This window comes from Mus caroli, unplaced genomic scaffold, assembly GCF_978045245.1.
Source record: "Mus caroli unplaced genomic scaffold, Mus_caroli_1 scaffold_19, whole genome shotgun sequence".
NCBI classification, from domain to species: Eukaryota; Metazoa; Chordata; class Mammalia; order Rodentia; family Muridae; genus Mus; species Mus caroli.
This window is the reverse complement of record NW_028227274.1, coordinates 78,851,899-78,873,696: the sequence shown is the minus strand read 5'-3', so window position 1 is coordinate 78,873,696 and position 21,798 is coordinate 78,851,899. Positions and strand designations below refer to the sequence as shown.

The following is a 21,798-nucleotide window of genomic DNA, read 5'->3' as shown; positions in this document are numbered from 1 at the left end:
TCCAAGCTCTGCACAGCTGGGCAAGTCCAAGAGTTCGAACAGGCCAGCGTCTCTGACGCGTCGTGTGGGAACTCCTCTGCCCTCCAGAGTCCCCAAGGTCTCGGGTGGGCCTTAGTCTTCGCGCCACGCCTCGCCGTTGATGCCTCCGCCCCGCCCCGCCCAGCCCCGCCCCGCCCCGCCTGGTCCCTGACAGGGAAGGGCGGGGACGGAAACTCTTCAGGCAAAATCTTGGCGTGCTGGTCTGGCGACACCAGGACTCACTGAAGAACGGATTTGGGGGAGGGGGGGTTACGGGAGGGGTGGTTCTTGGGTAATGGGGTCTTGGCACCCCCTAGCGGCAACCTCTTTCAAGGAGAGCAGGGAGACTTCCGCGCATCCCTGCAGGTTTTGAAGGTTCCACTTTGGCAGCCTTGCCCCACATCCCAGCATCTTCACTGAGCCTTCAGCTACTTAATAGATCATGCTCCACACGCCGGTGTAGGCACCTCCAGCCTAGCTATACTCTAGACCACCTACGTGAGTGGCTCCATCCTCTCAACGCCAGAGGTAGAGAGAAGCGCGCCATGCCCAGCTCTCCACGTGAGTAGCAGGCCAGCAGGTAGTGCACCTGAGACATGTTGGGCACTGCCTGTGGCTATGCAGCACCCACCACTGCGCTTCTCTGCCGTGGTAGAAAAAAGGATGGCTTTTAGTTCTGTGGCGTTGAGGCAACTGGAAAGAGCCGCTAGATGCTGCTGGAAGAGTGGATGGGTTTTAGCCAAGTTTTCATATTGTTTAACATCCAGCCCAGTTGGCCAGCTCCACTTGCTGGTTGGATCAGATTCCCTTAGTCTTGGGGTGTGAAGTACTTTGGAGCACCTACTGGCACAGTACACGCCCCGCGCGCCCCACAGTCTCGCCGCCCCACAGCAGACACGCTTTTTTTTTTTGCTTTTGAGTTTATTTTAAAGCATATGAGGTGTAGGCCAATAGATTTATGATTTCTATACACCAGACGTTCTAACTGCCCAACCCTCCAATCCGTTCCGTCCAAAGCCAACAAGAAAATATGGTCGGGTTTTGGCAGCAGAGTTGAACCCCTAGGAGATGCGGGGAGATTTGAAAGAGAAAAAGTGTGAAGCGAGGCGGGACAGGATCCTCAGAAGTTCCCCAGCACCAGCCTCCTCCTATGCTAGAAACCTCACGGACGCGCCTACAAAGCACCCTGTGGTCCCTGCACTGGTCGGCCCGCACCCGGGGCAAAGACCCAGAGGAGGAGCTGCGCAGGTGGGCGCGCTCTCCTAGGCGCGCTCACCACCCCCCCCCCTTCTCGTACAGCAAGCAATCCAGTTTGCTCAGATATTTACAGAGTAAAAATGACAATATCTGGCTGTCCCGGGACGCCCATGCAATCTGTTAGTAATTTAGCGGGATGGGAATTTCCTTACTCCCGCCTGCCAGTGGAAGCGCTTTTCCAAATTTCCACAGCGGGGGAAGCCTGCGATTTTACATAATGACTTCAGCATGCAAGGCGTCTCGGCACCCTTCCCCCGCCGCTCGTACCCCGAGCCCCTCATTAAAAGGGAGAGTAGCTTTCTCAGGGCACCAGCCTGAAGCCGCCGCCATCCCGGCTTGGTGCGCTCGCCCATCGCCCCCTAGTAAGCCCTTTCCTTCCCGTTTCATCCCTGCCTGTTTCTAAGTCCCCCAACTCTTCCCCAGGAGTCCTTTTCCTCCTAGTCTCTCTTTGCTCCCCGTCTTCCTTCTTGTACACCTTTGCCCAACTCCAGGTGCCACTGCGCACCTCTGGGAGCTCCCTCCAGTCCCTTGTGTCCTCGTTACCCCCCGCTGCGTCCCTTCCCTCTCAATGCGTCCGGCTGGTCCACCCCAGGGTACCCCTGTCCAAGTCAGGGCGCCCCGCTTGCCCAGCGAACGGCAGCCGCTGCGCACAGAGGGCGGCGCTCCGCGACTTGTCCCCCGGGCCCCGCGCCGGCTCGGGCGGGCAGGGGCGTGATGTCACTGAAGGGAGGGGGCGCGGGAGCGGCCGGCGGGCGGGAGCCGGGGGAGGTGTTTTCCAGCTTTAAAAAGGCAGAAGGCAGAGCCCGGCCCTGCGTCAGAGTGAGACCGAGAGGCTCCGAACTGGGCGGCACAGTCGCCGCGCGGATCGGAGCGGCGGGGCACGAGCTCCCCGGCGCCGCACACACCTCCGCCCCTGCGGCGAGAGTCCCCGGCCGCAGGCAGGCCAGCCACGCGCGCACACACCCCGCATGTCACCTCCCCGCGGCGCACAGCGCTGAGCCCGGCCCGGCGCGTGTCGGCGAAGGAGAGGTCGGACTCGGGAGCCGGCCCGGAGCTGCTCCCGGCGCCAGCTCCCGCTCCTCCTCCTGCTGCTCGCCGCTGCCGCCACCGCCGCGTGGATGCCAAGTACCAGCTTTCCAGTCCCTTCCAAGTTTCCACTCGGCCCTCCGGCCGCAGTCTGCGGGAGCGGAGAAACTTTGCGGCCCGCGCCGCCCGCCGGCGGCACCATGAAGGCGGCCGAGGAAGGTAAGCCCCGCGCCCTTCCCTTCGCCCCCGCGAGCCCTGGCCCTTCGTGCCCGCTCCCCGCGCCCCGCACCCATCTCCAGTCCTCCTCCCTGGCTAAGCTGCCAGGGCCCGTCTGCGCGTCCAGGGAGGGGCGCGGGCGTCCGGCCGGACAGCGTGGCACACACTGTGAAGGGTGTCCCCCTGGTGTTTCCCCGGCGCAGCCCAGATTTCTAGCGCGCTTTCTTGCCAATAGGTGTCTCCTCTTCTCTAGCGCCGAGTACTCAAACTTGGCTTTGGCTGGGGTCTTGGAGATCCCAGATGGGGAAACTTGATTCACGGGGGCGTTGAGATGTGAGGATGGGGCGCAGTGGGGGCGGGGGCGTTAGAAGCGAAAACAAACAAACAAAAACACCCTGGGATGAAGTGAGGTGTCTTTGGAGAGCCGAGGTGGCCCTGCCTTTACCTCAGGAAGGCAAGCAAGTCCATGACCAGAAGTATAAGAGTCCTGCATCCTCCCAAGTGAGTTGAGCCTTAGATGCCTCTCACTAAAAGTAAGAGCTTGGCAAAGTGGCCCCAAGTGGTCCAGACTTCTAAATGCCTCTCAAACTGGTGGCCAAATGTTGTATTCAGACAAGAGGTCTGCCTTGAGAAAGATCGAAGACGGACTGCCAGGTTTGAAGTTGCTTCTTCCAAAAGAATATGCGCTGCAATCTGCCCTAACCTGGCAGGGTCACAACAATGACATGACCCAGACCTTCTGTCAGAGACCTTCAGGTCCCCTCAAAAGAGTTAAGCAAAATAACTTCTAAAACGTTTAGGCTCCTGCAGGTGTCTTTGAAACACCCTTTAAAGAGTGACTAGCTTTTCAGCAGGGATAACTTGACCTATGTAGAATGGACCCCAGGAGCCACAGGGCTCCTAATTCCTTTTTGGCACCAAAGAAGTTACTTAAAATTACTGAAGGCCAGCTGGACCCCTGCTGGGCTGGGGCACTCCTATTTACAAGGGCCGCCATCCTGTAGACAAGCACTTGGAAGGAAACCTTAGCTTCCTGTGAGAGTCTGATGAGTGGGTCAGCAGGCAGAGGCAGCAGTTCCCAGAGTCAGCCCTGGACACCTGGCTTCTCTTTAGACTTGAGCCATCGGCTCAGCACAAACGGATCCAGCTTTTCAGAGCCCAGGTGTCCTGGGTAGAAAGTCTTGTGTGAACTTTGAAGCAGAGCAGCAGAGATCGTTCCTTTCATGTCACTGACCTCAATTCTAAAGAGGTCTAAATGTTGCTAAGTGGACTCCGGGATGAGCTCTTGCAGCAAGGAAAGCTACAGTGTTTTTGTTGTGGTCTGGGTCGTGAATTTCTTGACATTTATTTCCACACACATCTGTCAGTCACTTTTCTTCTCCGTCTTCTTCTACTTGGAGGCCTTAAAGCTTACATTCCTTACTTGGAGAGTTACTGTTCCATTACTCAAGAAGCCTTCTAAGCTGAGGTTGATGGCTGCTCACCCTCCCAATCCTAGGTGTAATCTCAGCACCTGAGAAACTAAGGCAGGAGGATTACCATGAATTTGAAGCCAGCCTGGGCAACAAAGCAAGAACCAGGCCTGCCTTGGGCTACAATGTAAGACCCCAAGTCCACAAAACAAAACTTTTTTGTCTTTCCTTTTTCTTTTCTTTCTCTTTCTTTCTTTCTTTCTTTCTTTCTTTCTTTCTTTCTTTCTTTCTTTCTTTCTTTCCTTCCTTCCTTCCTTCCTTCCTTCCTTCCTTCCTTCCTTCCTTCCTTCCTTCTTTCTTTCTTTCTTTCTTTCTTTCTTTCTTTCTTTCTTTTTTTTGTACAAAAGGGAAAACTATTGGACAGAGGGTAGTAATCATTTCTGGTGTAACCTACCTAGAAAAGAAAGTTTGACAGTGTCCCCAATGAAGCAGTGGGCTGGAGGCAATAATGCCCTATGACCGAATGATACTGGTCATATTTTATAGAGTGTGTGTGGATGTCACTGAGCTAACTAGAAACTGTGGCCCAGTCTTGAGACAGCCAGACCCAGGCAGGGGAAAAGAACTGTATGCCGCAGGTCAGTATCTGCCATTGCTGTGGGCCATGGGAAAGCACCTTGAGGAGGCCTTGATCGGGACACTAGCCTTCTCTGAGGCCTTCCTCCAGCTTGATGGGCATTTGGATGGAAGTTCATGCGGCCTGGCCATTTTTGAAGGCCTTGTGCGGCTCATCTCTGAAGAACTCAGAGGAACACAGGCCTGTAGGTAGCCACAGCATCAGAGTTACCTCTTACAGTGCGCCACAGGCTCTCCGGAGCTGAACAAAGCTTTCCCTGTTCTCCAGCTGTATAGCTTCATGGCACTGTTTCTTAATCCAGATTAGAAAATGCTGCAGCCATGCCCCCTGCTTCATCACACCCAGCACCCACTGGGGCTGGCCCATTAACATCTTGCACAGTTAGGAGGAAATGGTCCAAGCTAAACACTTCTATCAAAACTGGAGTGTCTGCCGAACTGGCAGGCCAAGCCTCATACTATATAGAGGACTGGCAAGGGGGCTGGCAGAGGCACAGGGTAGCATTTCATAAGTAGTTGTGTTGACGGACTCCTGTGTTAGAGAGTAGACAAGGAGGGAGGCAGGCCAGCCTCTGAGAGAAAGGCCTTGTGACTTCTTTCCTATTGTCCCAACATCTGGGGGCATATGGCCAGGGGAAGCCAGGTGCTTTGTAACTTTAGCATAAAGCTTTCTTCAAAAAGTAGACAAGAAGGGCTTGTGTGTGTGGCACTGTGGGAAAGGTGGATGAAGAGAGATCGAGGTCTCACCGCAGAAAACAGAACTTCCATTTCCCCGAAGGTCAGCAAAAAAGAAAAGTAAAACAAAACAACGCTCCAACTCGCATCTCAAAGTGAGAACTATTATTAGAAACGAAATCAGGCCAGACTGAACTATAGTTTATCACTGGAGAAAAGCAGCCATTGAAACAGGGTCCTGGGAGAAGTGGTAGCCCATGTGATGCTCAAGTTAGCCTCCGGAAAAAGCCATCCCCCAGAGCCCAGAGCTGCAGGGCAGGAGGACACTGGGGAAACTTGCATCTGGTGGTAGATACTGACCCTGATCTCCCTCCTCCTTTCCTTCCTGCCTCCTTTCAGGGTTGGGTTCTGATACTGGTCTCTCCTGCCCTGGCCACCATTTTCCTGATAGTCCAGATGTTGGTTTATGTGGTGCCAAGACACCAGGAAAGTTAGAACAAAAAGCTGGGAGAAACAGGAAAAGATGGACGGGGCTCTGCAGGCCCAGTCTTTTCCTTCTGATTGCTGTGTGCATGGTGCCCTGTCTGAATGGGGAACACCCAGCACCTACTCAGCCTTTGGGAGCTTTGAAATGACCCCTACTGAAGCAGGAGTGTGTGGTGTATTTTTCGGAGCTGAAAGATTAATGAGGTCGTTAGTGCACGAAAACAAGATTTGCTTTGAGGTAGGTGCCCACAGAGAGAGGTTGGCCACCATGGGTAGACTTGAATGCTTCGGAAGCAACTGTGCTCTGGGGTTTGACCTGCATAGAGGAGAAGGCGACCCTCAGGAAACCCCACCCTCATTCTCCTGACCCTTTCAGGTAATGTCTTTAGTAAAAGCAGGGCTAGAAAATGACCCTACCCCCCCCCCCTCCGCGTTGATTGCTTCAAGTTGCAGCGCTCTGAGGAGGGCTCTGAGATGTTTCCCTGAAAGTGGGTTTCCTCGGGCAGCAACCTGGAGGAAGCCTAAGAGAAGCCATGTTGGGGATATACATATATATATTTTTTTCCCTTTTCTTTTCGAACTTTTGAACTAATTCAGTAGTTTTGGTCTTTTTCCTGGTGCAGGGAAACGGCAAGACCCAGGGCACCTCCTTCGGCTGTGGACTGCGCACCACGCTGAACAGGAACCAGGGGACCGGCTGCGGGGCCGGGCGGCGGGTCCAGGACGCAGCTCCAGCCCCGGTCAGCCCTGTACTGGGTCCGGGAGCGACGGCTCGGCCCGGCACAGGCTGCTGCGCTCCCCTGGAGGCGGTCAGCTGCGCCGAGGTTGGGGCGCGGACGTCAGGGCTGCTGGCAGGGGGCTGGGTTCCTGCGGAGCGGGGGTTATCCTAAGGGAGAGCGAAGTCCCACGGGAGGCGGGGGCCCGAGGGAGCTGCGCGGGGTCGTGCGGGGGAGCGGGCATGCGACAGAGGGCCGGGGGTGGACCCCGGACCGCGCGGTCCTGCGGGCACGAGTGGAGCCCGGGCTGCGCTCGGGCTCGCGCGCGGAGTTTATTTAAAACTAGGAAGCCGGCGGCCGCGAGCCGCTTGTTTATGTAAACCCGGAAACACCCGGGGGGACAGGGGCGGGACCGGGGCGGGAGGCCGGGGAGGGGACAGGGGAGGGGACAGGAGGCGGGGGCCGCGTCACGCCGGGGACGCGCCCGAGCGCCGGGCGCACCAGTGCCGCGCGACCCCGACATGACGGGGCTGGAGCAGGACCCGGAGTTCGACTTCGATTTCCTCTTCGAGTTCGATCAGAGCGGCGGGGGCGCCGCAGCCGCAGGTGGGTCCGGCGGGGGGGCGGCGGGCGACTGCACCCCGCCAAGGGCCGGAGTTTGCTGAGGTCGCCGGTGCCCGCCCCAACCTGGCACCAGCCGGGACCCCGGGCCGCCGCCCTGCGCGGCCAGGAGCGACGCGGACCAAGTTGTCGCCGGCCGCGAGGAGGCGGGAGGCCACCTGTGGGGCGAGCCTGCCACGCTCACCCGCCGGGCACTTCCTGGCATCCGGAGCACCGGGCCGCGGGAGAGGGCTCCCCCTCCTTCCAGGAGGCCCTTACCCAAGGGGAGGTTGTGTCCGGCGCAGGACTTGGACCTCGTAGTCCGGGGACAGATGGTCAGCGGTGCTGCCAGAGGGCGGTCGGAAGCCGCCCTTTTTGAGAGCCCGGCTGCTACCGCCTGGCCCGGGGGACCTGGAGCCAGGAGGCCCGGTGCTGACCGCCACCGCAGCTCCCTCAGCAGGAAGGCTCCACCACTTGGGTTTCCAGTCCACACCTCAGCTACCAGAACCTGAGAGCTTTCGCTGTCTTGCTGTCTTTCATTTTCTCTTCTCTGTCAAAAGTAAAGCTTCCAGTTAGGTTAACAATCAATGTGCTGTTTCCCCAAACTTGAATCTCCTAAACGGTTGACAGCCCATTCCTTGCAACCAGTTTCCCTCCCGGACAGTCTGGCTCTTGTCTCCACCTGACTTTCTGTTCCAAGTTGCACACAGTCCCGGACAGTGTTCAGTGCTTTCCTTGGGGTCTGCCTCCCAGCCGCACTGGGACAGAACAGACATGACACTTGTAGAGCATCTCCGATGATCTGATCATGTCATGTATTCCACTGACGCGCACTACTATTTTTTTTTTTAAGTTAAACATCCTGTTCGCTTTTGAAGGTGAATGCTCCAACCTGGCAGTCACCACTCAGCAACTGTCATATATCCTCCCATAAGACCCCTTTCGGATAGGTTTTCCTTCTTCAGGGCACAGGTTTCAGGGCTCTGGGGTCAGTGACATGAGGGCAGCAGGCAAGACTGGAAGAGAGACAACCATCGGGAAGAGATCTGCGGCTCTTGGTCCTGCCACTTTGGGGAATTTGGATTTAGCTGCTCTCCGTGCATGGGGGCATTTTTTGAGTTCTCTCCAGAACTCTCACACTCCAGGCAGAAGAGCTGACTCTTGACTTCCCCTTAGGGTGTCCATGTTGGATTTGGATGAGTGTGTGCCACTGTGCTTGTGGTTCCCTTAGGATCCCTTAGCTCCTGTCTCTCTAAGGGGGAGGGGGTACAGCCATGGAGCCTTCCTGGACTGTCCAAGCTACCTGCTGTTGGGATAGGGCCCCACGGGCTTCCTGTGTCTCCTTACTTACACTGAATGGACAACTGACTACAATGCTAGGAACAGACACAGAGATCCAAAACGGGTACTTTGGTACCTCCTGGTGGCCTGAGGACTGCTTGGGGAGAGGAGAGAGTGTCTGGGATGCTGCAGACTTGGTAGTCATTTCCACAGACTCAGAACCTTCGAGGGAAGGGTGCTGCACTTGTTCAGGTATACACCATTCATGGATCTCAGAATCCAGAGTTCCACTGGAGTCTTCAACTCATAGCTAGACACAGCCGCTCTCACCGTGTCTTTCTGAGCTGTATTGGGACACATAATGCCCAAGTTGAGGTTCATCTGGGTCCATTCATGGAGGGCACAAAGGAAGTCAGTTTGGGTGTCAAAAGAGACACTGGTAGGGGCTCTGGTGAGCCTCAGGCTGTCTTCTGGCCTGGGAAGCAGGTGGCTCCTTGAGCTTTGGATGGCAAATGGGTTTAGGTGGCAACCTCCCCTTACACATGTGAGGAGCCGTGCTCCTCAGACATACTTGTGATGGTTATGCTCTGAAGTCAATGAGGTAGAAAGGTGTCTTGTGTCTCACTGCAGCCCAGGCCATGTGTGATCATACCAGAGTGCTCCCTGGAGCTCCCTATTGCTGCACATAGGTGAGTGCTCCCTAGAGCTCCGAGTGCTCCCTGAACTCCCTATTGCTGCACATAGGTGAATGTTCTCTAGAACTGCACAGAGCTGTAGGGACATGCCTCTGGATGGATGTCCCTGTGAACTGTGGGTCACTGCCTCAGCAAACCTAAGATGCTACATCTAAGTCCAACACCTTTAGCTTGCAGGGTGTAGGCCACTGGAGAGAGCCCTTGGCAAGGGGGCCAGCCTTGGGAAGAACTTTTTCTCCCTTCTCTTGTGTCGACAGAAGGTGCTAGAGAACACTGGACATGTACAATATATGTTACACTTCTCAGTTTAGAGACAGACAGACAGACAGATTGACTGACTGACTGACTGACTCTGACTTCTTTCTCTCTTATTACCAATCCCACTATTACATTTTTATTCCTTGTTCAATTGCATTCTTTATATTACACAGTCATCTGAAGTTACTAAGCTCTCTGCTCCCCACTGAGCAGTAGAAGGAGCTTCACATTATCTGTACCGAGTCTAAACATAAACTCATGTAGGACTGACCGATTCTGAGATCAGTTGCAAAGGAATATTTGGGTTTTGCAGCTTGTCCTGAGCACACAAAACCCACATCATGAAAGCGGACATGGCTACCTCAAAGCACAGCTTACCTCCTCAATGCTTCATGAAGGGAACCCAGTATCCCCCTCTCCCCCCTCACCCCACCCCCGTCCCATTCACTCAAAGAGGACAGGCTGGACTGCAGTGGGCTCCTGGCAGGACCTCTGTTGCTCTGATCACCCTATCACCTACCCATCTTCCTGTTCCTTACCAGGCTCTTTGGAGGGAGGGATTGTGGCTTCTGCTTCATTTCCAAAGTGCACAACAGGTGCCAGTGGTGGAAATACAATAGCCGTTTGTGAGGGGATCAGAAAGAGAATATTTTAAAGTATGCAGTCTGGGACAGAACAAGACTGAAGTAATACTCTCTTCCAAGATCAGGCATCCTTCTGTCTCCACCCTGCCAACCAGTGGGCCAGGGTCAGCTTTTGGGGATAAGGCAGGGACATAGGCTCCCTTCTGGGGCTCAGGAAATAGCTGCTTTGCTCGTCAGCTGGGAGGCGGGTGTGCCGCTTCCCGCCCCAGGGCTCCTGTTTTGTAAGTTATTTTGGCCTGACCGCTTAGTTCTGTCTCCGTGGTAACTCAAGAGGAAACTGGCCAAGGCCTTGGGCCCGGACAGCTCTGCCCACCAGCTCCAGGCTTAAACAGTGTACCAGTGGAAAGGGGCTTTGCTGCATGGGCTTCAGAAGAGCTTTTATTCTCAAGAGTTTTCTGCCAAGGGCTGTGACTTCTCTCTTTCTAGCAGGATGTAGGGGAGCCCATGTTGGTTGGTCAGTCCCACCACAGGAATCCATGGGAGGAGTGGGTCTTGCCCCAGGAGCTCCCTTGCCCCCCAAGTATGCTACAGTTTGGTGTTTTTTTGGAAAAGGGCTTCGGTCTTTGCTGCGAGCAGCTTCACTGGGCTCAGGTTCTATAGATGTTTTAATCAAGGACAAACCTGTCTGTGTGAGCAGGATATGCTAGCCCCGTATCAGGTTTTCAAAAGAAACCCTGGGCTAAGCGGGAGCGCCTTGGAAACACAACAAGGGAAAGGAATGCTTTACTATTCACCTGGGGGAGTGTCGGAGGTCTTCGAGGAAAGATGTGGGCCCAGGACCCTTAAGCACGCTGTAGAGAGCTTATTTGCGGACCATTGGGTGACATTTGCTATCGCTCCAGCAAGTCCAGCTCTCTGCCCTGTAAATCTCCCTTTAGCACATCGTTGCATGACAGTATTGAGAACCTGTTGCTGTCTGTCACTTCTCGGGACTGACCCAGTCTCCATACAGTCCTCATTAGGGAGCACTATCCAATGTGCTAAGTAAACACAAGAATGATGCTGCCCCAGAACTGTTTTGCATTCTTTTGTTTCATCCCTAAGTGTGGAGACCTGCAGCCTCCCCCACACCCTGCAGGCTCTATTGCATGTAGAAAGAGCAGGGTGGGCAGGCATTGGAGGCCAGGACCTGGCTGGCAGGATCTTCCTGGTTCTATTTCTAGCTTCAAGTCCCACAGCGCAGCCCCAGGAAAGGCTAAAGGGGTTGTTTCTTAAAATGAAAGGTGAAAGTTGGCCGTGACGGGTTGTGCTCTGTGCTTGTGAACAGTGAGTTTGGGTGGTGGCTCCGAAGGCCATGCCGATGGCAGAGGGTCGCATATATGTAAGCATCACATACACGTGGTGTGGCATAGACACAGCATTGTCTTCACTGCAGGTAAAATACCAAGTGCCCTAAACTGGAGCACCTACAGGGGGATTTCCCAGCAGGTGCCACAGATCACCCAGTGGGCAGCAGGTGTGCTCCACAAGTCTTAGGAAGACATAGACCAGGGGCTGTCATGGTGTGTGATGCCCTGGTACAGCTGCAGTAGTACCAGCTTGTTGAGTTTGCTGAGGCTGGTGGGAGCTGGCCAGCGCAGAGAGTTCTGGATTTGCTCAGCATTGCCTGCAGGCATCTCATCCATGTGAAATACTGAATGCACCGCAGGGTGATTGAGAGAAATGAGCTCAGAGGAACAAGAGGACAGATGGATGGACGGTGACACCTGCACAAGGTGACCGCGCCTTCCTTTTGAATTACATGGCCTAAGAGAATGTGTGCGTGAGAGGTCTTTGCTCTCAGTTGTGCTTTTCTTCCCTGGTCTCCCGTACCTCAGTTTACTGGCCCAGTCAGCAAAAGCCAGGCTGCGGGGCACGGATGTTGCCCCGCAACATCTGCATATGATGTTCTATAATCAGCCTCAGTGTCTCAGGATTAGTAAGGGACTTACTGGGAAGCCTGGCATTCCTGATAGACCCCCATAGAGTGATCCCTTTGCGGAAGTGGAAGTTGGTACAGGTGGAGGGCTAGTCTTGCCCCCACAGGTCCAGGCTTTGTAGCACCAGGGAACTCAACCGGACTCAGCAGCCTGCCATGGGATCAGTGGGCACTCATGCTCTGAGGACTCTGAGGAGAGGGCAGCCAGCTCTGATGGCTGTCACAGAGTGAGCAGCTCTAGGCATGTAAGCTTTTGTTTTGGAGTTTGACCAAGGAAATCCATGTGTAAGCTAATTGCATTTGTTTTTAATAGGTTACTTTTGAGAAAGGGTCTCACCTAGCCCCAGGCTAGTCTCTGACTTCACCATGTAGCAGGATATTCTAATTCCTGATCCTCCTGCCTCCACTTTCTGAGCACTGGGCTTATGGGTGTAGGTGTGCTTATGTGTACATATTCAGTGTAGGCATTGAACCCAAGGCTCCTTGAAAGCCAGACGAGTGCTTACTAACTGAGCTCTACCCCAAGCCCCAGTTCTGTTTTCTTAATAAATGGTTTATGGATTTTCCTTTGCCCCGTTGAATCATATTTTATTCAAACATTTTTGGTTAAAGTAAAGGCCACTCTTGTAATGTCCTGGGGCCCACGTGGTCTTTTCCACAACTTCCTCTTCCTCTGCATCTGGCCGAACCCAGAGTGAGAAACCTCCTTCTTCCTCTTTCTCTGGGCTTCAGACACCCTGTTGCTAAGACAGCCCCAAGGAGACAAGCAGAGATTTGCCATGTTGTCTGCCTGCCACTCAGCCATTTTTTTTTCTGGAATCTTCCAGTACCCCAGGCAGCTGACTCCTTGGCCTAAACACTGCAGGGGTGTCAAGGCAGGACTCAGCTTGGCTTGCTGCTAGGACTTTCTAGAAAACTCCAAAACTCTTCCAATTTTCTCTTCCTTCCGAAAGAAGGTGGTCTGCTGTGGGGCCAGCACTGGTCTGGATTAAGGAGGAGCCTTGCACTTAGGAGACAGAGAATACAGGAGCCAGGCCCTGCCTAACTGCAGGTGTGCCTCCTTTGGGATTTGGCAGCTCAAGGCCATGCAGGACTGGTTTGGGTCTTCAGCGTCTGGAGACCTGGGCAGGTGCTGGGCTCAACTTTCCCAGTGTGTGCACAGCTGCTGGGATACCCATGTTTCCCATTAGCCTTAGCCTAGAACTTCCTTTTCTTCTGGGGTTGGGTTCCCTTAAGATGAAAACATTTAAAAAAAGATGTATTTATTGTATGTGTGAGCATTTTGCCTACTTGTGTAGATATACACCACATGTGTACTTTGGTGCCTACAAAAGTCAGAGAAGGACATCTGATCACTCTGAAACTAGAGTTACAAATGGCTGTAAACCATCATCGTGTGAGTGCTGAGAACTAAACCCAGGTCTCCTTGCAAGAGCGAGGAGTGATCCTAACCACTAAGCCATCTCTCCAAACTTGAAAGCCCGTTCTTTCCCAGTGTTGTTGGCAGTCTTCATACAGTGCACGGAGCTCTAGAGACATAGGACAGCATATAATATTGGCAAGACCTGACTTCCCAGGTGGCTTAGCTGCCTGCTCAGGGCCGGGGCCTCTGAGGCCTGGGTGCTGTCTCACATGGCCTGGTTACCACCACTCTCCGGATGGGTTCCTGAAGCACCTTTGTTTAGAAGTGGTGCCTCTGGTAGAAGTTTGAATTGCTGTGCAATGTCCCATATCTGTTGGGGACTGTGCCCTGGGCTCTCGTATGGAACCCTTCTAGGACCACAGTGGTTCTGAGGCCCAGAAGGCTGGAGAGAGCATAGATGATGCCATCCTGAGGGGGCCTTTTAGGTGATGAGAAGGTGGGGGGGTCATGAAGGACACGCCCATCTGTGGGTGGCAGTGAGTGTGTGAATTTCTGAAGACCTTGGGAGATGCGCTGAAGGGGCCTGGTTGGATGTGAGTGCAGTGAGAGCTACTTCCTAACAGAGGCATGCTGCAGAGGGCGTAGTACCTCAGGCAGCACCAAGCCAGAAATCCAAGTGCAGAGGTGAGGCTGAGCCATGACACAGGCATTCTTCGAGGACTGTGAGATTCCAACATCAATGAAATCAATTCCTAAAACTCCTACTCTATTAGCCTGTAATTTCTTCCTCCTTTTTATCATTAGCAATAATGCAGTGACATTTTTGGGGTGCTCACTTTCCACTACTCACTGCCTTTGATTGACTAGTTAAGACCTGACTTCTTACCCGAAGATGAGCAGATCCCGGCCATATCTTCTGGGCCATGGATCATTGAATGTGCCTTTCCATAGAAAGTGTTAGATTGGGAAGTGCTAGGACAGCTAAGGGAGAACTCTCTCCATCAGCATCTTTCTTTGTGTCTGTCACCTGTATGGGATAGAAAAACATAGGATGCCTAGAAAACCCTCTTCTCTCCTTTTCTTTTCTCCTCTGTCTCTTCCTCCTCCTCCTCCTCCTCCTCCCCCCTCTTCTTCCTCTTCCTTCCTTCCTTTCTTTCTTCCTTCCTTCCCTCCTTCCTTCCTGCCCCACCTCCTTTTGCCAAAATGAATGTGTGGACGGCCTTTAGTGAGAACAGCAGAGCAGACAGCTCTGGACATAGACATCTGTCGTGCCACTCCTGAATAGGGTCCCCGGTAACCTGTTCCGGACGTTTCTGTTGGTAACTTCACAGAGGAGCCAGACCATCTGCTGGTCTCACCAACCAGCCTTTGGTCATCAGGCTTTCCCACCTGAACCTGTTTCATATCTTTACCAACTGGGTTCTTTGGGACTGGTGTTCTTTCTCATTATGTACTATGGACAGTCTTGCACCGCCCATCAGTCCTCCCTGGGGCTTCATTTTGGGATACCAGGGGTGGCCTGTGTCTGCTGGACCTGAAGGGGAGGTCACTGGCAGTGGACGGCTCTGCCCCTTGTCCAGTGCTTATAGAAACAAACAGCCTGAGCCTAGGGACTCGGCAGAAGTGTCTAATAAGTCCCAGATGCTGCCAGCCACAAGTCCTGTCTCTTCAGAAGTATTACTTTCTCTAGAAAGTGGCTTTAGAGTTATTTAGGACAGTGTCATTTCAGTCTTAGGCTCCAGCCTCTTGAGATCTGGATTTTGGACTGGGGAGTGGTGCTTTCCTATGACAAGGACCCTCTAACCAGAGCCACGGCTGTAGGCTCCACTTGGCAGATGCAGGTTCCTGCTACGGGTTGCTTCCGATGCCTCGAGCTGTACCCCATTCTCCTCTTTGTCTCAGCTCTGGCCTTTCCAGAGGGTCTCTGTGACCCAGGGATTGAGGACTACCGATGGCCTCTTACTGGACACTGGAGTGGGACTCTGGTCCATCTCATAAAGAGGTGGCTGTGTAGCCAGAGGCTTTGTGAGCCCATTAATGGTAGAAGCCTGGGAGAGAGCAATAGTGGAAACTTCCTAACCTACCTAAGGACTGGCATGCTCCTTACAAACCATCTTAGGGTTTGGCTGGTGCCTCGAGACCCTAACATTTCTGGAGTTTTCCCTTGTTGGTTTCTGAGCCAGTGCTGTCCTTGACCACAGTATCACCCAGCCAGGCACTGAACCTGGATCTAGGACTTCCTTGGGCTTATTTCCATTATTCAGAGACCTGGAAATGCTTGTCTCCAGACTCATGTAAATGGGCTCTGCAATGTGGAGAGCCTTTCTGATCAGAGATCCAGAAGCATGACTTTCCTGTCGAGTACTAATTATAACAATGATTTTTTAAAAAGTGCTTACCAGAGTATAATTAGCACACAATGATCTGGAGGTCTAGGTGTGTCTTAGAAGTGTGTGTTTTGTTTTAGACGCTCTAGAAGATAGATTCCCAGGCACCAGCCAGCCTCAGGTAGCCGTAAGAGCCACACTGGAATCCACATTGTCATCCTTTCTTTGGGTGTGTTCTCTGAAGCCAAACATTTGGCCTGCTTGATAGAGTCATTTGCTTGTTAACACCTATTTAAACACCTGGCTCCCTGTGTCTGAAGCACCTCCTTCCACCGATAACACCGCCATTCTTCCTCCCCCCCTTCACAGTCTGTCTAGCCACTGTCCATCTTTCCTTCTGCCACTGCCCATCCATCACCTGCCATTCAGGTGTTGGTCTGCCTAGTCATGAAACAAGGTGAACGTGTGACGTAGAATCTGAAATAGCCCTGCCTCTCTCAGCCTTCGATATACTAGAATTGCAGAGGTACTGAGCTGTGTTGTGCCTGGCACCGTCTGAGGCTCTGCAGACAGCCGTGAACCACAGGGCAGGCTGTGGAAGCTGGCTTCTGTCGGTCAGAAAGATGGATAGATAAAAATTCCTGTTAACTTGTGATATATGCCCCAGAGGGAGGGGGTGGGGGAAGGAGGTAACTCAGCTATTGGGTACGGATTTGAAATCACAACTGGCTAGGGAATGTGCATTTTGAATATAGAGAAGACAGTAAGAGCCAGCCATGTGATGTGAGGTGGAGGACATCTTGCCTGAGGAATGCCCTTGTGCTGGCATAGAGTAAGGTCTATAGTCTAGCAGGAGGCCTTGCAGCAGTCTGACCTCAGGCCATTCCCAGAGGCTACACTCTGGGCCTGGAGTCCTCAGGGCTGGCCCCAGGTCTTGGACTCACTGCCTTTATGATTTATGTATGTCCTGCTCACTGGCCTCACTCTGTCTTTTCTCTTTTCTTCCAGAACACTACAGTTATGTGTCCCCTAGTGTCACCTCGACCCTGCCCCTTCCCACAGCACACTCTGCTTTGCCAGCAGCGTGCCACGACCTCCAGACATCCACCCCGGGTATCTCAGCTGTTCCTTCAGCCAATCATCCCTCCAGTTACGGAGGGGCTGTGGACAGTGGGCCTTCGGGATACTTCCTGTCCTCTGGCAACACCAGACCCAACGGGGCCCCTACTCTGGAGAGTCCGAGAATCGAGATCACCTCCTACCTGGGCCTACACCATGGCAGCGGCCAGTTTTTCCACGACGAGGTAGAAGACGTACTTCCTAGCTGCAAGCGCTCACCGTCTACAGCAACCCTGCACCTGCCCAGCCTGGAAGCCTACAGAGACCCCTCCTGCCTGAGCCCAGCCAGCAGCCTCTCCTCCAGAAGCTGTAACTCTGAGGCCTCCTCCTACGAGTCCAACTACTCCTACCCATACGCGTCCCCCCAGACCTCTCCGTGGCAGTCACCCTGCGTGTCTCCCAAGACCACGGACCCGGAGGAGGGTTTTCCCCGAAGCCTGGGTGCCTGCCACCTGCTGGGATCGCCAAGGCACTCCCCATCCACCTCTCCTCGGGCAAGCGTCACGGAGGAGAGCTGGCTCGGTGCCCGCGGCTCCCGGCCCACGTCCCCCTGCAACAAGCGCAAGTACAGTCTCAATGGCCGGCAGCCCTCCTGCTCACCCCACCACTCACCCACACTATCCCCCCATGGGTCCCCCCGGGTCAGTGTGACCGAAGACACCTGGCTCGGTAATACCACCCAGTATACCAGCTCTGCCATTGTGGCAGCCATCAACGCCCTGACCACCGATAGCACTCTGGACCTGGGTGATGGGGTCCCTATCAAGTCTCGAAAGACAGCACTGGAGCATGTGCCTTCTGTGGCCCTCAAGGTAGAGCCAGCTGGGGAAGACCTGGGCACCACTCCACCTACTTCTGACTTCCCACCTGAGGAGTACACCTTCCAGCACCTTCGGAAGGGTGCCTTTTGCGAGCAGTATCTGTCGGTGCCACAGGCCTCGTATCAGTGGGCAAAGCCCAAGTCTCTTTCCCCGACATCATATATGAGGTAAGCAGCCTCCAACTGGAGTTGGGCATACGGTAGGGGTGTGGCTGGGGTTGAGAAGAGCCTACCCTGGCTTCTCTCTGGAGATAATGGTATGCTATCACTCATAGCATTATGACAGTCCCCTCTGTCCCCTCTTCTGGTGATAGCTGTCTCCGCCTGCTTGTTCCTCTTCTAAGGACACCTTGAACTAGATTAGGGGACCCTTACTTTTTTGGAGGCGTGTTCACAGGTGTCAGGGTTGCAGCACATGAGTTCCGTGCTGCTCTATAGCTCTGCTTACAGGGAGGCTCCTCACACATGCACAGCTGTGTTGGTAATAAGCCGAGGGAGGCAGCTATCCTCCTGTGGATGTTCTGCCTGCTGCTCGCCCACTTCCTCTCTCTATGCCTTAATCGCTATCTATCACCATGCTGGGGCAGATGGGCCCCTCAGCTCCACAGTCCCTCAGAGCAGCCAGCTCACTAGCGTGCTACCAGCAGCACAACTACCGCCTCCCGTCTTGCTGGCCGTCTGCTATCAGGGAGTGTGTTACAAACCTCTGGTCTTAAGCTGTTGGTTTTTCTTTTTAACGGGATGCAGGGGCTGCTTGCGATTCGCCAGGTCCATCGAACCAGCTCAGTGCTTTTATTTTTAACTAAACAGCTTTCCTGTCAGCTGTACCGCTTGTGACGCCTGGAAGGCTGCTTTCTGCTCCAGGGTTTTCACTTGAGGCATGACAACATCCACTCAGGCTGTTGAGTGTGCATGTGAAATCAGTAAGGATGTTTCCATGAGCTGAGGCACCTGTGATACCCAGGGACTGTCATTTGGCAGGGACAGTCTAAGGCCTGCTGCTTCGCTTTTGCCTCATTCCTACCCCCCTTCTCCTCAGGCAGACTCACCCCCTCCCCCATTTGGGGCATCACCACCTGGTATTTGGCACCCTGACCTCTAGATGTAGACAGTGACTATGAAGCTTTTGGCTCCATGCAGTGCAGCCACGTGGCCGTGTCTTGAGGGGCCACTCTGGGATGTGGGGTGGCCAGCTGGGAGCAGCACTGCTGAACCTGTCTGTGAGTGGCGGCAAGGGGAAGGCCCAAGCAAGTTGCTAAGCGCTAGGAGCCTGTCTTGGGCAGAGAGACCAAGGGCAGGGGTGCGGAACAGAGCTGTTTCCTGTCTTGCCGCACAGGCCTCTGTCGTTCTATCCTGTATCCCTCCATCTGTCCTAGGAGGCCCAAAGGGCTAGCCAAGTCATTAGAGCATGTCAGGATCAAAGTTTATCTCAAAGACGGGAACCCCAAATCCATAAAGAACTGTTGTGCCTGCCATACTGTCAGTAAGACTTCTAGTTAACGAAAACCGACGTCTACTTATTTCAACGGTGGCCCCCTCAGCTCGGTCATCAGCATCACGTTTTTGATTTGCGGTGCATGGACAGTGAAGGTCACTGTTGCTCACAAAGACTTGGTGGAATGCCTGAGACCTAGGGAAGAGCCATGTACTAAACTATATCTGGAGCCATAGAAGCAAAAGCTTCTTATAAGTTAAGAGCAGATACGCACATGCGTGGTGAGATACACACATGCATGGTGTGGGGCTGGAGTGATGGGAACCGCAGACTGGTGGCCTTTATGCCAGGCACACGCGGTCTTCCAGGTCAGGGGTTAGAAGCCCAAGCTGAAGGTTGTGCAGCAGCTGGTTCCTCCTCCACGCTACCTTGGCTTGCACTAACCATCACCCCACCATGGGCCACAGCCATTCCTTCCTTTAAGTACTTCAGATCTGGATCTGGGCTCCTGCTAGTGACACCAACTTGGTCACCTTTCAAGGTCCTTTCTCCAGATCAGTCATTCTCTGAGGTCCTGGGGCTAAGAGTCCAAATTAGAACTTTGGGGACACAGGTTAATACCTGACTGCCTATATTATTTTTTTTTTTTCCGGGGAAATGACAAAATGTCTTCAAACATAAAATTCACCCTTTTTCCTTTTTTTCTTTATCTTGGATTTTTTGTTTGTTTGTTTTTGTTTTTCATTTTCTTTCTTGGTCTTGGGTTTTAATTTTTTATTATTTTTTTTGTTGTTGTTGTTTTGGTCTTCACAGAGACAGAGGTGTCCTCACTACGTTGGGCATTCCTGGTGGCCCACAGTTGGCTATCTGCCCAGCCCAACCTGCCAGTGGCACAGGTCCTGGAAAGCAGTTGTTGTTTTTTCCTCTACTTAGGAGCAGTGACCGTGGCCCATTGGCCTGTGATCCCATGGTCTTTATCTCATGGGCTCAGAGCCCCTGGGGTTTCTGTGATGCTATGACATTCCTATGAGCTTACACAAACAAACACCACCCCATCCTGGGGGTTGAAGTTCACCTTTTCCCACTGTTTTGGTTCACCTCGAAATCTGTTTCCTGGTCCTTTTGAATGGGTTTCTGTAAACTCGCTAATTCTGTAAACTGCTCTAGGCAGCTGAGAGCTCTCGTGGGGAGGTGACGTGTATGGCTGTGACCATTACTGTGGAGAAGCCAGACTCCTTCCTCACAGATGCTCTTAGTGGACAAGTACCAGGTAGCAGGAACTTGGAGGTATCCCTGAAAGTCTGTGTTCCCACATGTCCTCCAGATCTGGGCTGGAGAATTCCCACAGTGTGAATCTACCTCCACTGCCCCACCTGGGCACCATGCCTCCTCCAGGCTTGTCGGTCCATCCCGGTTCAAAAGAACACACTGCAGTCGCCTTCCTGAGGGACTCCTATTGTTCTGTAGCCATTTCACTTTAGGGATCTTGTTTGTTGTTTTCTGGGGTACCCACTCCCTCTCCTGTTCAGAGCACTCCAGTCGGCTCTATGGGACAGGACAAAGAATGGCACCGAACTCCTGCTACAACCGAAGAAATTGTATTTGTGAAGCTGATAAGAACAGTGGAAGGGCTTTCACTGTTTTTGGCGTGGGCTTTAACTGCATGCTGTTGCTGGAAACTGGCACAGAGGTTGAGAGAACTTGCTTGAACATCACCAATAGTGATGACAATGGCAGATACCTTTGGTGCAGGTAGAGCCATCTTATATGTCCCTGCTGAGCACGGGTAAGGAAACGGCCAGGAGTGACAGTGTGGAACAGCACACTGGCATCTGTCAGTGTGTGTGGAGGGTGCACATCAGAACACAGGCCTCTGGAGATGACAGTTTACAGTAGATTGTTCCTGGATGTAGTTTTCAGATGGTAGCTTTTAGGGAGTTGTGTGTGTATACACATTCACGTGTGCACTTACACACACACACACACACACACACACGCAGGTTATAAGTCAACTTTGGGTGTCTTCTCTATCCCTCTTCTACCTTCTTTTTTGAGACAGCATCCCTTATTAAATATGAAGCCCATCAGCCCAGCGAAGCAGGTGGGCAGATGAGCTTCAAGGATTCGCTTGCTTTCCCACCCACATTACCGTGGCTACAGATGTGTTCCACAGCACCCAGCTTTCATGTGGCGTCTGGGGATCCAAGCTCAGGTCCTCACGGGAACATACACAGCAGGCATTTCTCCATCATGCTACATCCACGGCCTCTTTAGAGGACTTTAGTATTAACCCAAAGGAACTGAAGTTTAAGTGACTGTTCCTCTATCCATTCCATTCTGAGCCAAAACTTCACAGAGCACCTGTGTTGTGCGTCAGAGCTTGGGTCAGCTCTGCACAGTAGCATTTTCTTTCCTTCTAAGACAGGCTCATGGGAAGTGTATTAATGTCCTCAGCCAGCCTGACCTCTGGACTTGCCTATAGAAAGGCAAAGTTACGTGAGGAATTCGGATAAAGAGGAACTGGTCTGGGGCTAGCAGAAGCGTTTTAATGGAGAGTGTTCATGACACCGAGACACATTTGTTGAGTTAGGTTGTGATGGCTTGGCCATTGCTTTCTAAAGAATAGAATTCCCAAGGGGTGGGGCCGACTCAGCAAACAGCCTTTGCTCAGAGAGGCGGCTTGGTTCAGAAGATAAGAAATGGGCACTGCGTTGAAATCAGTTTAGGTCAGAACTTGTTTCTTTCAGGTTTTGGCTGTGATGTTGGATGCCTTGATGATACCAGTGGCTTTGATGATATATACGCACAAGTGTTAGCTTCAAAAGGTCTAAGAAGTCCTCTTGCATTTGAGGTTATCGGAATAGCTCAGAGTTTATCGTGAGTGGGAATAAGATAC

At 53.2% G+C, this 21,798-nt stretch overlaps 1 protein-coding gene across 6 annotated transcripts in view; it reads left to right on the top strand.

Moving 5' to 3' along the window:
- Positions 1-2,028: 2,028 nt before the first annotated feature.
- Nfatc1 (nuclear factor of activated T cells 1) overlaps positions 2,029-21,798 on the top strand; it is a 106,455-nt gene continuing 86,685 nt past the window's right edge. For 4 of the 6 annotated variants that reach the window (XR_015046086.1, XM_029471871.2, XM_029471870.2 and 1 more), the window contains exons 1-2: positions 2,029-2,520; positions 16,537-17,635. Coding sequence is in view for 5 of the 6 variants with exons in the window: in XM_029471871.2 (XP_029327731.1) it covers positions 2,394-2,520; positions 16,537-17,635 (1,226 nt within the window). In the remaining variant the exon portion in view is untranslated. Of the gene's footprint in view, positions 2,521-6,919; positions 7,049-16,536; positions 17,636-21,798 lie in introns of those variants that run through there. The other 2 variants (XM_021150633.3, XM_085833655.1) reach the window with 1 other exon arrangement.